The sequence below is a fragment of the Clavelina lepadiformis genome, chromosome 3 (assembly GCF_947623445.1).
Source record: "Clavelina lepadiformis chromosome 3, kaClaLepa1.1, whole genome shotgun sequence".
In the NCBI taxonomy this organism is placed as follows: domain Eukaryota; kingdom Metazoa; phylum Chordata; class Ascidiacea; order Aplousobranchia; family Clavelinidae; genus Clavelina; species Clavelina lepadiformis.
Window position 1 is genome coordinate 9,671,593 of NC_135242.1, and position 12,145 is coordinate 9,683,737.

Sequence of the window (12,145 nt, forward strand, 5' to 3'; positions counted from 1 at the left end):
GTGCAAATGTACACAGATCTAAATTTCAAACATTATTGTTATCTTCATGAATACGAATGTTACATATTTGGCGCTTCACAAGAATTTGGGTAACTTGCTGTCTGGTGAAAAACGGAATCCAAATTTTTTTCAACAAAGTACATCCCTTCAAGGTATACAAATTTTATTTTATTGTTTTGCTTACGCACATACGAACCGAAGAACATGTAATTGGGAGAAAATTAATTTTATATATAAATAACCATAATGAAGGGAATATTTGTTTATTGTCTAACAATCTCACACCCTAAAGTGTGGCTCTAAAAGTACCTTCTTCCAAGAACCATTAAATAACATGTCAGTGCAATAGTTGGGTCTAGTATACAAGTACAACGCTACATGGCAAGTGTAATACCAAAGCGAGCGCATCTAGGCTAATAAAATCATAATTACCATCATCAGATAGCAAGTTTTTAAAAGCCACCCTTATTATATAAATCATTTTGAAACCTTGTATCAATGCTATATTATTAGGCTATCTTAGTTTTAAGGTGAATTAGGCTATAGGCTATGTTTCTGAAACAAAAACTTCCTATTAATTCCGCTAACTTAGTTAAACTTTCTTTGAAAAAACCTTTACACAGAATATTATCAAAAAACAGAACCACATTTGACCGTAGGTCCGAGATCCTGACAATACCTATATTAGTATATTTAAATCTTAATTACACTATATATGTCTTTCACAAGTTTCCAAGTTTACTATATTTGAAGTGATTTTAACTTTTTTATGCATTGCGAAGTTACTACGTACTGTCTAGCCTATAACACTTACCTATTTTTCTTGCTAGGTTAAATGAAGAAATTTGCAATGCACTATTAAACCATCTCTTGTCCACAATAAGGTAGCTTTTTTATACCAGTTTGTTTCACGAATAAGCGATTTTGACAAAGGGTACACACCCAACAAACTATATACCTCACCACCAACGTGACACTACTGCACGTGCCATGGTCGACGCTTATCTCACGTTCCAATAACGCTGCCGGCAGAACATTGCTGCGGCATTCCTAACGTTACATCATTGCCTACGTGATTACTGAAAAACACATCTTTCGCGCTGTGTTTGTTTGATAGCCGCATGGCGTTCACTTAATTGACCTTTGGTGCGAAAAAATTGCAAACCTAGGGCGAATGACTGAACAATTGGGAAATTCGGAATTTTGTGTTAAGGCTGTCACCTTTTTTGCAGAAAACTTTGAATTAACGTGCAGTGACGCGTAACGCGCTTGTGACGAAATATAAAATGATTGATAGTCATTTCGAAAGTAGGCTTCTTGTCAGCTGGTTTGCATTTACAGTAGCCTTGTTTTAGAAATTAGGTTTTATATTAAGCATGCACTAATTTTCATAGTATGTTTAGCTGAACCCGAACACCTCCTTATTCTAATGCATTTACGAAGCTTATGCTGAAACAAGCAATTTAAAAATATGCAAAAAGCTATTCTCGATAGACGGTTAAATACCAGTTTATGTAGCTAACAAAGTATCGTGGCAACAGTTCTAAAGTTATAATACCGTCTGTGGACGGGTAATAAGTTAATAGGCTGTGCTGGAAATGGAATGCGGCTTATGAGATAAGAAGTCTACAGTGAGCTTTCTGATGTTAACAAGAGCTACGCTACGATTAAAACAGTCAAAATTGCTGCAAGCAAACACCACCGAAATTGTGGGATCTTCTTGACTGGAAGACACACACGATAACGAAACAGTTGTAATCAACAAATTGCAAAGTTGGATTTTTATTTTGTCACCGTGTGGCTGAAAGGGCTAAACACAGATACTGAATTCAGATAAAGAAAGTCATGTAATGAAGTAATACACGGAAAACAAACAACAGACAAACTCAGTGCTACAACTCCGAAATGCATAATAGGTGTAAAAAAACAAACGGGCGTCTGCCTGGTATAGGTGTAATTAGCGAAAACATACTACATACCGCATTTTACATTGAGTTCGTATAAATTTCAACCAACGCTGAACCACTGCAAAGGATAACGGCGATGTGCAAACGTAAAGCATACAATACTTCGGCAAAGAGGCAAGAAATGAAATTTTCTGCATTTTTTCTTTTACATCACAAATAAAAATTTACACTATTACCTCTATTTTAAGTACTACGTTTGCAGCAAGCTAGTATAATTTCACAGCATGCTAGGTAATTACTGTACACTTACAGAACAAGTAAAAATGACGGTATCACAAATGGTAAATAAGTAACTGAGTATCCTCAATATCAACTTCAAATTATTTTTTTGCAGTTGAAGTAATTTGAAGTGTTTCTTTGCAGTTATTATCAAGTAAAAATGACAGCAAGAGCATAGTTGCCCAAACTCTATTTATAACACTATACCTTGGTCGAAGTGTGCTAGCTATATGATACACCTAACGTAGACAACACAATAAAAATAACCTTTAAGCTTGGTATTTAATATTACAGGAGCAGCAATACAAAAAAGGTATTGAACACTATTTATAGCAAAGGCGCTTCTATTTTAAAAAGTTTCCAAAGAAAATAACCACATCGAAAAGAAACAGCAAACAATTACAAGAAATCAAGCAGTTGATGATTCAGACACAGACCCCGCTACAGAGCGTTTCGGGGTCCCACTGATCGCATTTAAAGTTGGTTCCATTGGATCAAGACCGGTGGTTACCACACTTATAATGTCATCATCATCATGCAGCAGCTGTAAAACATTTCTTTATTCAGTATCAAAATTTAAACCATTTGAAAAAGTTATTAATGTCTAACTAAAGGCCTTGTATGTTCATGTAACTCTAAATTGACGCATATATACCTGCTCGTGAAGAATTTGAGAAAGTTCACCAGCCATAGCAATGTAACACTGTTGAAGAGATTCATGATAGACTTGTTGATTAGATGTTATCAACTGCTCATTTATATCCAAAGCTCTTCCACATAAATCAACAAATCTCCTGTGGACACAACATTATTGCGGTTTGTTGAGTCAGCTGACACTGATGAAATTCTACCAGACTAAATCTGGCAGAAAAATTACCTGTACACATTGCGCAGCATTTCTGTTGTATTGGTAGCATGATTGCTAACTTTGTCTTCTTCCAAAAAGGCTTTGGCGTAGGCCAGAGGACCAGCATTTACCTGGAATGACAATTACACATATTTCAATATTCACTTATATGCATAGCCTAATATGAAAAGTTAAGTTCGTTGTAATTAACTGAGCTATAAGCCAAAATCTAAAATACCTAACAAGGTTCTTTTAATACTAAATCGAATAATTCGTAAAATGTAAAATTGAAACCAGCGTCTACTTGTATATAAGGTGTTAAAATGAAACATATTTTGCCCACAGCTAGGCATCCTCAGTCTTATTTATTCTGTTTGACTAAGAGTAAGACTGCTGTGCCGTATTAGACCAAGTATTTGAACAAAAAAACTATTTCAAAATTTGTATAGGCTTCCTTAGAAATCACATCAAACATTTTATAGACCTTATAAACTAGAAAGGTATATACGGTTCTTAAAACACGAAGTGTTCTTTATGCGATTTCGTACCAGTTTTGTTTAAAATTTTTTAGCAGTTTTTGCGTGTTTCAGTTGTAAGGATGAATTAATTCCCAATGACAGGCGATGAAAAAATTACTGCAACGTTTTGACTATTTGTAAAACGGTTTCTCAATCCACCTGCACGTTCACTGATCCCTGAAGGCGCAGTTGTAATTTCTTCAGATCCACCCGTTCTGCGGTTATCAACTGCTCGAGTTCATTGCATTTTGACGTCATCTCATCTAACGCAACTTCAATTGGTTTCAACTCGAAACTGCGCGTGGTTGTCACAGGTATTCGCTTTGTTATGTATGGGAAGCTATGAGATGCTAATGCAAAAAGAGTTTATTGGAATATCTAACAATATTACGTTGCATATTATTGCTTCAAGCTTCACTTACTGGTCAAAATGGTTTTTCTTTTCCATTGTTCGTCAATATCACCCCTCGCCCGCCCCCTAGGGGTAAAAGGCGTCTCAAACAAGAAGTTTCTGACGTTGTGTTGTTGCTCAAAGTACGTCCGCCGTTGCTCTCGTTCATGTTCGTCGAAGTAAGGTTGCACGTAGGTGACTTGAATGTAAGCAAATTTCGGATCCAATTCTTTGCGGTTGACCTGAACAGCAATACTCTTATCTTTATCGAACTACTTACCAATCATCAAATATTTTAATCCAGATATCATTATATTCAAACTTTTCTACACATTACGTCAAATTACCAAAGAAACATTTTACCTTGCCCGACTCTTGGATAAGCCTTACATTTTCCGCCCCAAATTTCTTGCCATACATATGCTGTAACCGGTGTGATATCTCGGACAGCTGAGTAAGCTTCGGCTCCTTTAAAGAATAAAAAGATATAAAGTCAGAATTTCAGAGCTAAGACAAAACAAAGATCTGCGGCCTGCGCTCTATCCACCTTATATATGTACTGCTTGCCATCCTCTTCTTCAAAGCAACTTTGCCCGTACAACGTAACACGAAAGTAAGTCCCAAGTAGCCGTTTTCCGTTCCTGTTGACTTCGGTAACCTTCTCGTAACCGGTTTTTAAAGTCCCATAGATGGAAATCAATCGCTAAAACACAATCAACAATCGTACATTTACTGACAAACGGATTTTTTTCACAAATTTCTAGACGCGTAGCAATGATGCCTGAAATGTTAGAAACAGTAAAATAGCATAAATAGCAAATAACCTACTTACTTCGATTATACAGCATATATTTAATGTAGTTGTACCAACCTCATAATCACGCTTTCGTTCAAAGTGCGGAATGACCATGTTATAAACAGCCGCAAGTAATTCGTATCGTTCAGCTTTTTGAAGCATATCGGCACATGTATGAAGCAAGTCAATCAACATATCCTATCATAAAAGTAAAAATAATTTCACAGATTTGTAAAACAAAAACAAAAAACAATTGGTTTCGCAAATTCTAACTTCGCTGTACTGCACATCTTGCATGCCGATGTCCTCCTTCAGTGCGGATTCCTCCTTCTCAACATTGGGCGATATAGTTCGAAATGCAGCGCACCCTTTCCCTAGGCCGGCTGTAAAATAGCACTGAACTGCATCAAGATCTCATATATGAAAAACATACTTGATATTATAATGTTCTATGAAACCTGTGTGATTTACGGTTAATTCGAAATACTTGAAAAACGTGGTGCAAAAATTGTTTTTAAGAATTAATGGGTATAGTATTGTCGGCGAGTGCATATGGTAGCACGCCCTAATATCCCAAGTAAAGTTTAAATGCAATCAGTCGAGCCAAGATCGAAAAGCAACTCCGGCAGATTAATTGCAAACTGCCATCGCGGCACCACATAAATTTTCAAATTGGTCAAATTAACAAGAAGTGAGAATGAAAGGTTGTGGCTTGACTCAGTTCAACACAGCATTCACTCATAGTACAGCATGCAATCGAAAATTTGCCGGTTGTAATAAAATTTGAACAAATTAAAATCAACCAACATGTCTGTATATTCGATATGGACGAACAAATGAGTTGTGAAAGTTGAATTTGTACTTGTACATGGTCAGTTAACGTAGTAATTAAAGTAACCAATCAAGCTATTTCCAGACGTGATTATTTGAATACCATTAGTATGAAACGAAGTCGTTGTAAATAACACGATTGTTCAAAAATTTGAGTGAGTAACGCAAATTGTTATTGCACCAGCAAACTTACAACTTAATATAGAAGACTCTGCTGAGATTCTGCTATCAGAATTAGGTGTGCCGCCAAATAGTTTGGTGACGAAAGCGCTGGAGAGGCCAGAATACAAGTCGGCGGTTGCAATGGACACTTAAAACACACGGCCTTTTCACACATTTTTCTAAGTGCCAGTAAATATACTTGCAGTTTACTCATCTTACCTTTCCTTTTGAGATACTCTGCCACCAAGGCCGCTATATGGATGTAGCACATTGCTGCCTGCAAACAATCAGTTGTCATAATCACCGTTTCTCTTTTGTTGGTGAAATAAACAGACTGCTTTAACATATATGTTTATAAACATCCATTGAATTAATGGTTTACGCAAACCTCAGAAAAATTGCCGTGCTTTTCGTGTACTCGTGCCATTGATTCAAGCCAGGTTTTCCGTAGTTCAGGAGTGGCCGCATACGATTTGGCCAGACTGCACTGCAAATCCACCAACATTTCTGGATCATCTTTATGCTCTTTCATGGCAGCCGTAGCCATGAGAACGGTTCTTATTTTCTTTGTCAAATCCTTCACCTCAATCGGAAAAGATGTGCTCTATAAAAGTATGCAAAATATATTACATAGTATCATGCGTATTGGAAAGTTGAAGTACAATACTATATTAAAGTGCAGGCGTCATTGTAAGAAGATAAGTTTGAATTATAGCCACACCACGTTGCCTATGCTTGCATGCAATATGATATGGGAAGGATGTGTATTGTGTAGTAGCCGTAATTTATTTACAGACTGTATTTAAGCCGAGGACTCTGAAATAGAAAGCACGAAGCAATTTGACGCAGAAGGAAATATGCATACAGCATTGCAGTATCACGTTTATGAATTTAACCACCCGAAGCTAGCCTAAATAGGCAGTTCTTCAAAAGTTTTGCAACGTTTTCCTTGCAAAACAACTGACGCAATGTAGAGGAATTACTGTGTGCTTAAATAATTTATTAGCTAGCCAGAAAGGTTACCATGTAGCAAATTCTAGAGCAATTTAAATAGATAATGCACTCATGTGGTCAGACTGGTATGATGTGATTAGTTGCAATAGACTGAAAGTGGACAAATAGATACATTACAGTTATACGATTCAACACTCCGTGGCAAGTTTTAAGCTAATTCAGTTTCTAGTTTTGAAGTACTTTATAAATGTGTTTTTGCTAGAGTTATCGTGACAACGGCAATATGCACTAACCTTGATCACTAAGGTCAGTTGCCCCAAATTTATCTGCCATGGGAAGCACATAGCATGGTGCACCGTGCGTAAGCAAGAAATATGTTGAAAGCAACATAATACTCGTGACATTTAGCACTAACTTGTTAACCTTATACAGAAAAAAAAGAACTTCTACGCAATGCTAATTTCTCATGATTAAATACGTCAGCAATAGCACTATTAATAGTATAGATTTATAGAACATATAGAAAGTCTAGCCATTATCAAAGTAATTAAGACCGTATTAAGAAAGCCTTATAATACTATAACGATCGCTTTCATGATATAACAAATGGTATGTTACTTATGTAGAACGTAGAGTCATGTCAGGTATGGACTTAGAGTCTTAGACTAAGCCGGCTGTTAACAAAAAAGGTTTGCTGGCAGCCCGCCATAAACGCTTACATCAATATCAGAGACCGGAAGCAAGATAATTAAACCCTAAATGGATTTTATTTTCGGCCAGTTCTTAAAAAATTGGAAATTACGCAGATTTGTATTAAGTCGACTTAATAGTCGCACGATATGCAATGGCAGCTTAAATTAAAATTGGAAAAAAGAAATACTGTTGTATTTGTTAGGGTAGCTAGTCAAAACGTAGAATGGAAATTATCTTGATAATGTACGCAGCTTTTTGTATGTAGATCATAAAGTTAAAAATAAACCAGAACAGGAAACAACAACAAAAATTGTTAAAAAAGAAAAAAAGTGGAAAAGATGAGCACCGACGTTCTGAGGCCTACAAGCAGTAAGAAAAAGCGATGGAGAGGTTCTTTCATGGTTCATTTTGGCAGTGAAGTTGGAAGTAGTTTATGGGATTTACAACAAGAGTACGATGACCTAATTACAAACTTCGAAGCACAGGTACGGAATGTTTTTTACATTATCTGATGTATGGACCTAGAATCTACCATAGATCAACCGATGATATCATAATGAGTTAATGACCCACAACATTATGTAACAAATATTCCGAGTCCCGTTCCAATTAGATCTCTTTACATGGTAGAATAAATGTGATGGTACGAATTTACACGGATTTTTGTTGTTATTTAGTATTTTGACACCGGTCATATAAATTTCGGCTTCTGGAATGAACAATATTATTTCATGTTTATCCTGGCTAAGTATTCATTTACGAATACTATAGCTATCACCTGAGACTATATTGCCTCATTTTAAAAAAGCCAATCAGAAGCTTTGTATTTAGAAATCGCGATTGCGGGAGTTTTCACCAAAACACGAAACGATCAGAGAAGAACAAGAAACGCAGCAAAGTGGCCCAAGCTCAGATACAAAAAGTCCATATAACGCGGAAAAAAACAGAACAGTTGGAATTCGGCGCACAAAATCAGCATCAGGAGTCCGTTTGTCCGTCAAGCAAGCGCAGACATCAATTAAGAGAAAGTTGTCTCATCGTAGCAACAGCAGCGCGTCAGATTCTCCGTATCGTTTAAGGACTAAAAGTGGTTCCACCTCGAACAGTTCGAAAGACGACATTTACGACATCGATTTAGTACAACAGGAAAATGACGTGTTCACGTCTCCTGCCAAAACAAAGCTTCAACAGGGCAGACCATACGCTTCAACAAGTAACCTTTTACACGAGCATGGTGGATTTAACACTTTTTTGGACAAAAGCAAATCTGCTTCCATAGGAGACAAACTGTACAGCACATTGCCGTCAAAGTTAAAAGCAAAGAAGAACACCTCTCCGGCAAATTCTTCTCACACCAAACCTCGACCAAGCACAAGCAAAGAACACGTGCTGACGCCACCGGTATTAGTTGACGGCGAAATGATCTCAAATTACCAATACTTTTCGCCAACTAGGAAGGTCTTTAGTTTAGACGACTGCAAAGAGAAGTCAAGTTCCTGCTTTCCAGCAAATCATCTGGCCAAACTTCTTGGTCGAGCGGATAATTACTCATTGCCAGCAAGAAAAAACAAAAAGCATAAATCTCCTCTGAAAGCCCTATATGATAAAACCGTGTTGAATGCACAAGATTCAGACAACGAAAAAAGTATAAAAAATCGCAAGAGTAGTGGCGGGCGTGCTACGGATCTCACAAAACGTAAACAGACGTGATGAAGATTGAAATGTGACCAACTTAGCAGTAAAGAAACAAATATGAACACGAATATGTATGTGATACACCCGTGCAAGCTCTCGCAGAAAAACAGACCACTAACTTCATTAAGCCCAGAATGTGGCTTGAAAATGAAATCAAAAATAATTCCTGTCAGCTATATGTGCATGTCACTTACGAAACAAAGCAAAGCTGTAAATTATTCATGTTGCGAATGCCATGTGGGCTGTTAAAGGATGATGTTACCTGCATCCCTTTGTCACTTATAGCGTAATTGTTGATGACAGAGAGTGAATGTTGAAACCTGGAACTGCCAATTCCTTCTTCACTTATCAGCTGGGATACCGACTTGATCATCTGTTGAAGATAAAAAATTTTTATACTAAATAGCAGGAAGGCATTTTCATTTCATCAACATATTATATGCAAATTACATATGTTAATATGTAATTTCGATGACAACGCATTTTATTAAAGAAAATACAATGGATAATAGAAGCAAATGTATTTGTAATAATGTACTGTTCTCTTTAACAAGATGTGCAGAGCTAATTACTACTGCAAAGACGTGAGCATATAATATCAAGCTTCTATGCAAAGCAAAGCGTGATAAAAGTAATAGGAAAAGCAAAGTAACGCAGTAACGTTGGCTAATAATGCTGGAAAGATTCTCTGAATTCATACCATCTATTAATCTATAAATAACTCAGACATGACAGCGATATATACGCAAGGCGAACCAAAATGAAATTCAAGCTATATCAAGTAGTTTCAGTGGCAATACAAAACTTCAAATCCATTCAAATCATGTACAGGTATTGTTGTACTAGCGTAGCACGTGCTTAGCACTGAAATCAATTACAACCTTACCTGCAGGTGTGACCTTACAAAATTACGACCAGGAACTGATTCGTAATTTTTCCGCATGAGTAAGTATAGCAGCGCGCAAGCTTCGGAACGAGTCGACGATAAGCGAGAGTTGCAAGCTTTCAATGCGTGGTATATTAGAGAAGCACACAGTTCAGCGTAGCCCCGAAAGAGAACATTCGGAAACTGAAAAGTATACACATTTTATTGATACATCAACAAACTGAGCAAAACAAAAAAAACATGGAGGCACTGCTTGCAAAAATGCGGAAAAATAATGTAAGGTTTATAACGTCATCAAACCTTGCACAGTACAAGTCGAAGAGACGCAAATGCATGCTTAAGAACGTCTTCCGATTGGCCTATTTGAAGAAATGTCATAAGAACAGCAAAATACTTAGTCATCAGAGGGTTGTCTCCATCACGACTTTGCAATTGTTTCTACGATTTTAAGGAAATCACAGCGTATTTCAATATTGGTCATGATTTTAAGATGTGCATAATGCATAAATAAAAACCACTACGCTAGATAGTACCTTGTATTGCCTGGTAAACTCTGCCAACATGTCTAGCACAATCTTTCCCACCTCAGTAGCAAGACTAGCTTCAAGCAGTGTCAGTTGTCTTAGTTCATGGTCATCCACCATGTGTGACGCTTCTGTAAATGTGTACAGTTGTAATGTGTACACTGTACAGTCTTGTTTCGCGAAAGTACATAGCTGTACGTAAGCAGCGTTTGCACAACTTGAAATACAAAAGCATAGAAAAGAAATACACTAATTTATTATGCAAAATTGTCACAAAACCCATATAAGGATACTCACGAGTAACCATAGGTTCAGCTAGCAGGCTGACGTGCTTGTATTGATGAGCTGTGGATGAGCGAATCCGTACCGGAAGTGTCCTGGACTTATTACTGCTGGGGCTAATTTTGGATAACGAGCAAAGTCTGCAATATAATGACAATGATTTCAACACATTGTCACTCCAATATTCGTTCAAAAAGGACTGCAAAGCATGCTTTGGCGTGCGAAAAAATGCTCAAGATGCCGTTTTAACAACCTACTGTAAGCGCTCACAATGTGACGTCAAGAGATAATAGAATTAATGACATCGATATGACAAAGTTTGGAAATTACCAAACTATGTCCTTGGTTTTTACTGAACCTGGCTTAATCGGTATAATGAAAGAAAAACAATCATATCTACCAGAAGAACGGCAGCGTAAACGATCAGAGAAAACCTTATTTGAAAAAGCATGCATCATACAGTATGTTGCTTACCATATTTTTAACTTGCACGATCAGATTTAAGCACAAAGCAACAAAAATCCTCCAGTCGAGGCTCAGCACATCAACGCACAAAACAATAAAAAATAAAGAGGTTGAAAATATATCGTGGTCAAGCTACGACCAATACATGGCCGAACGGTATAAAAATAACAACAAAGATTTGCAAAACATCGTTGTCAATTTATAAATAGTAGGCCAAGGTAGCTGAAACAAACAATCATATAGATTAGAGGTCCCTAACATGACCGTGACAGTTGAAGAGATTTGGTAAAGTAAAATGAACAATGTTTGTGGAAATACTTTTCTGTGTGCATTGGTTTACTTGCCACGTAAAATCAATAGACGTGCAAATGAAACATTGGCCAAAGCTAACAAGCTAGACGGCGATGAATAACAACTGGATTTTTCCGCTGTCTTCGCGTAAGCATGGGTACTGGTTTGAGCGGTTTTCATGTACATGCTTATACACATACACAAGTACACATGCTTATCATGACGTAGGAATTTAGTACTTTAAAAACTAGGGCAGATTTATTGATCACGAGACTATTATTGATGTTTGATCATAAATGGGTCGCCATGTTTCACAAACTCGCAACCCTGGATATAAATTACTTAACGTTAAAAAAACCTTTCACTTAGCAGAGAAAAACTTTCAAATAAGCAACAGCATGCACGATACAGCTAACTAAAACATGAAGCTGCTAATGAAAATGAACCAACAATCAACATAAAATCGCTTACTTTATGCCTTGGAAATGCTGTTTCTTTCCTGTATAGCGAAAGTGATGTAGGCACATTCTAGAAAATGTTTAATATAATTACAGTATAACTGTGGTCTATGTTTTCGTTATTTACATATTTATAAAATAACTGTCCGTTATCATAACGGTTTGC

The 12,145-nt window shown here is 36.8% G+C and overlaps 2 protein-coding genes across 8 annotated transcripts in view; one reads left to right on the plus strand and one right to left on the minus strand.

Moving 5' to 3' along the window:
• Positions 1-1,766: 1,766 nt before the first annotated feature.
• LOC143449416 (dedicator of cytokinesis protein 9-like) overlaps positions 1,767-12,145 on the minus strand; it is a 37,662-nt gene continuing 27,283 nt past the window's right edge. For 5 of the 7 annotated variants that reach the window (XM_076949615.1, XM_076949619.1, XM_076949616.1 and 2 more), the window contains 18 exons: positions 11,993-12,049; positions 10,781-10,905; positions 10,493-10,614; positions 10,260-10,397; positions 9,960-10,142; positions 9,336-9,446; positions 6,120-6,335; positions 5,951-6,008; positions 5,763-5,879; positions 5,012-5,121; positions 4,814-4,936; positions 4,490-4,645; positions 4,306-4,410; positions 3,974-4,184; positions 3,711-3,901; positions 3,064-3,164; positions 2,842-2,980; positions 1,767-2,730 (listed from right to left, as the gene is read on the minus strand). In XM_076949615.1, coding sequence (XP_076805730.1) covers positions 2,596-2,730; positions 2,842-2,980; positions 3,064-3,164; positions 3,711-3,901; positions 3,974-4,184; positions 4,306-4,410; positions 4,490-4,645; positions 4,814-4,936; positions 5,012-5,121; positions 5,763-5,879; positions 5,951-6,008; positions 6,120-6,335; positions 9,336-9,446; positions 9,960-10,142; positions 10,260-10,397; positions 10,493-10,614; positions 10,781-10,905; positions 11,993-12,049 — 2,398 coding nt within the window. In that variant the 3' untranslated portion in view covers positions 1,767-2,595. The remainder of the gene's footprint in view (positions 2,731-2,841; positions 2,981-3,063; positions 3,165-3,710; positions 3,902-3,973; positions 4,185-4,305; positions 4,411-4,489; positions 4,646-4,813; positions 4,937-5,011; positions 5,122-5,762; positions 5,880-5,950; positions 6,009-6,119; positions 6,336-9,335; positions 9,447-9,959; positions 10,143-10,259; positions 10,398-10,492; positions 10,615-10,780; positions 10,906-11,992; positions 12,050-12,145) is intronic. The other 2 variants (XM_076949617.1, XM_076949620.1) reach the window with 2 other exon arrangements.
• LOC143449418 (uncharacterized) lies at positions 7,638-9,341 on the plus strand. The gene is made up of 2 exons (XM_076949622.1): positions 7,638-7,863; positions 8,210-9,341. Exons 1-2 carry the CDS (start codon positions 7,717-7,719, stop codon positions 9,086-9,088), a joined length of 1,026 nt encoding a protein of 341 aa, XP_076805737.1. The 5' UTR covers positions 7,638-7,716; the 3' UTR covers positions 9,089-9,341.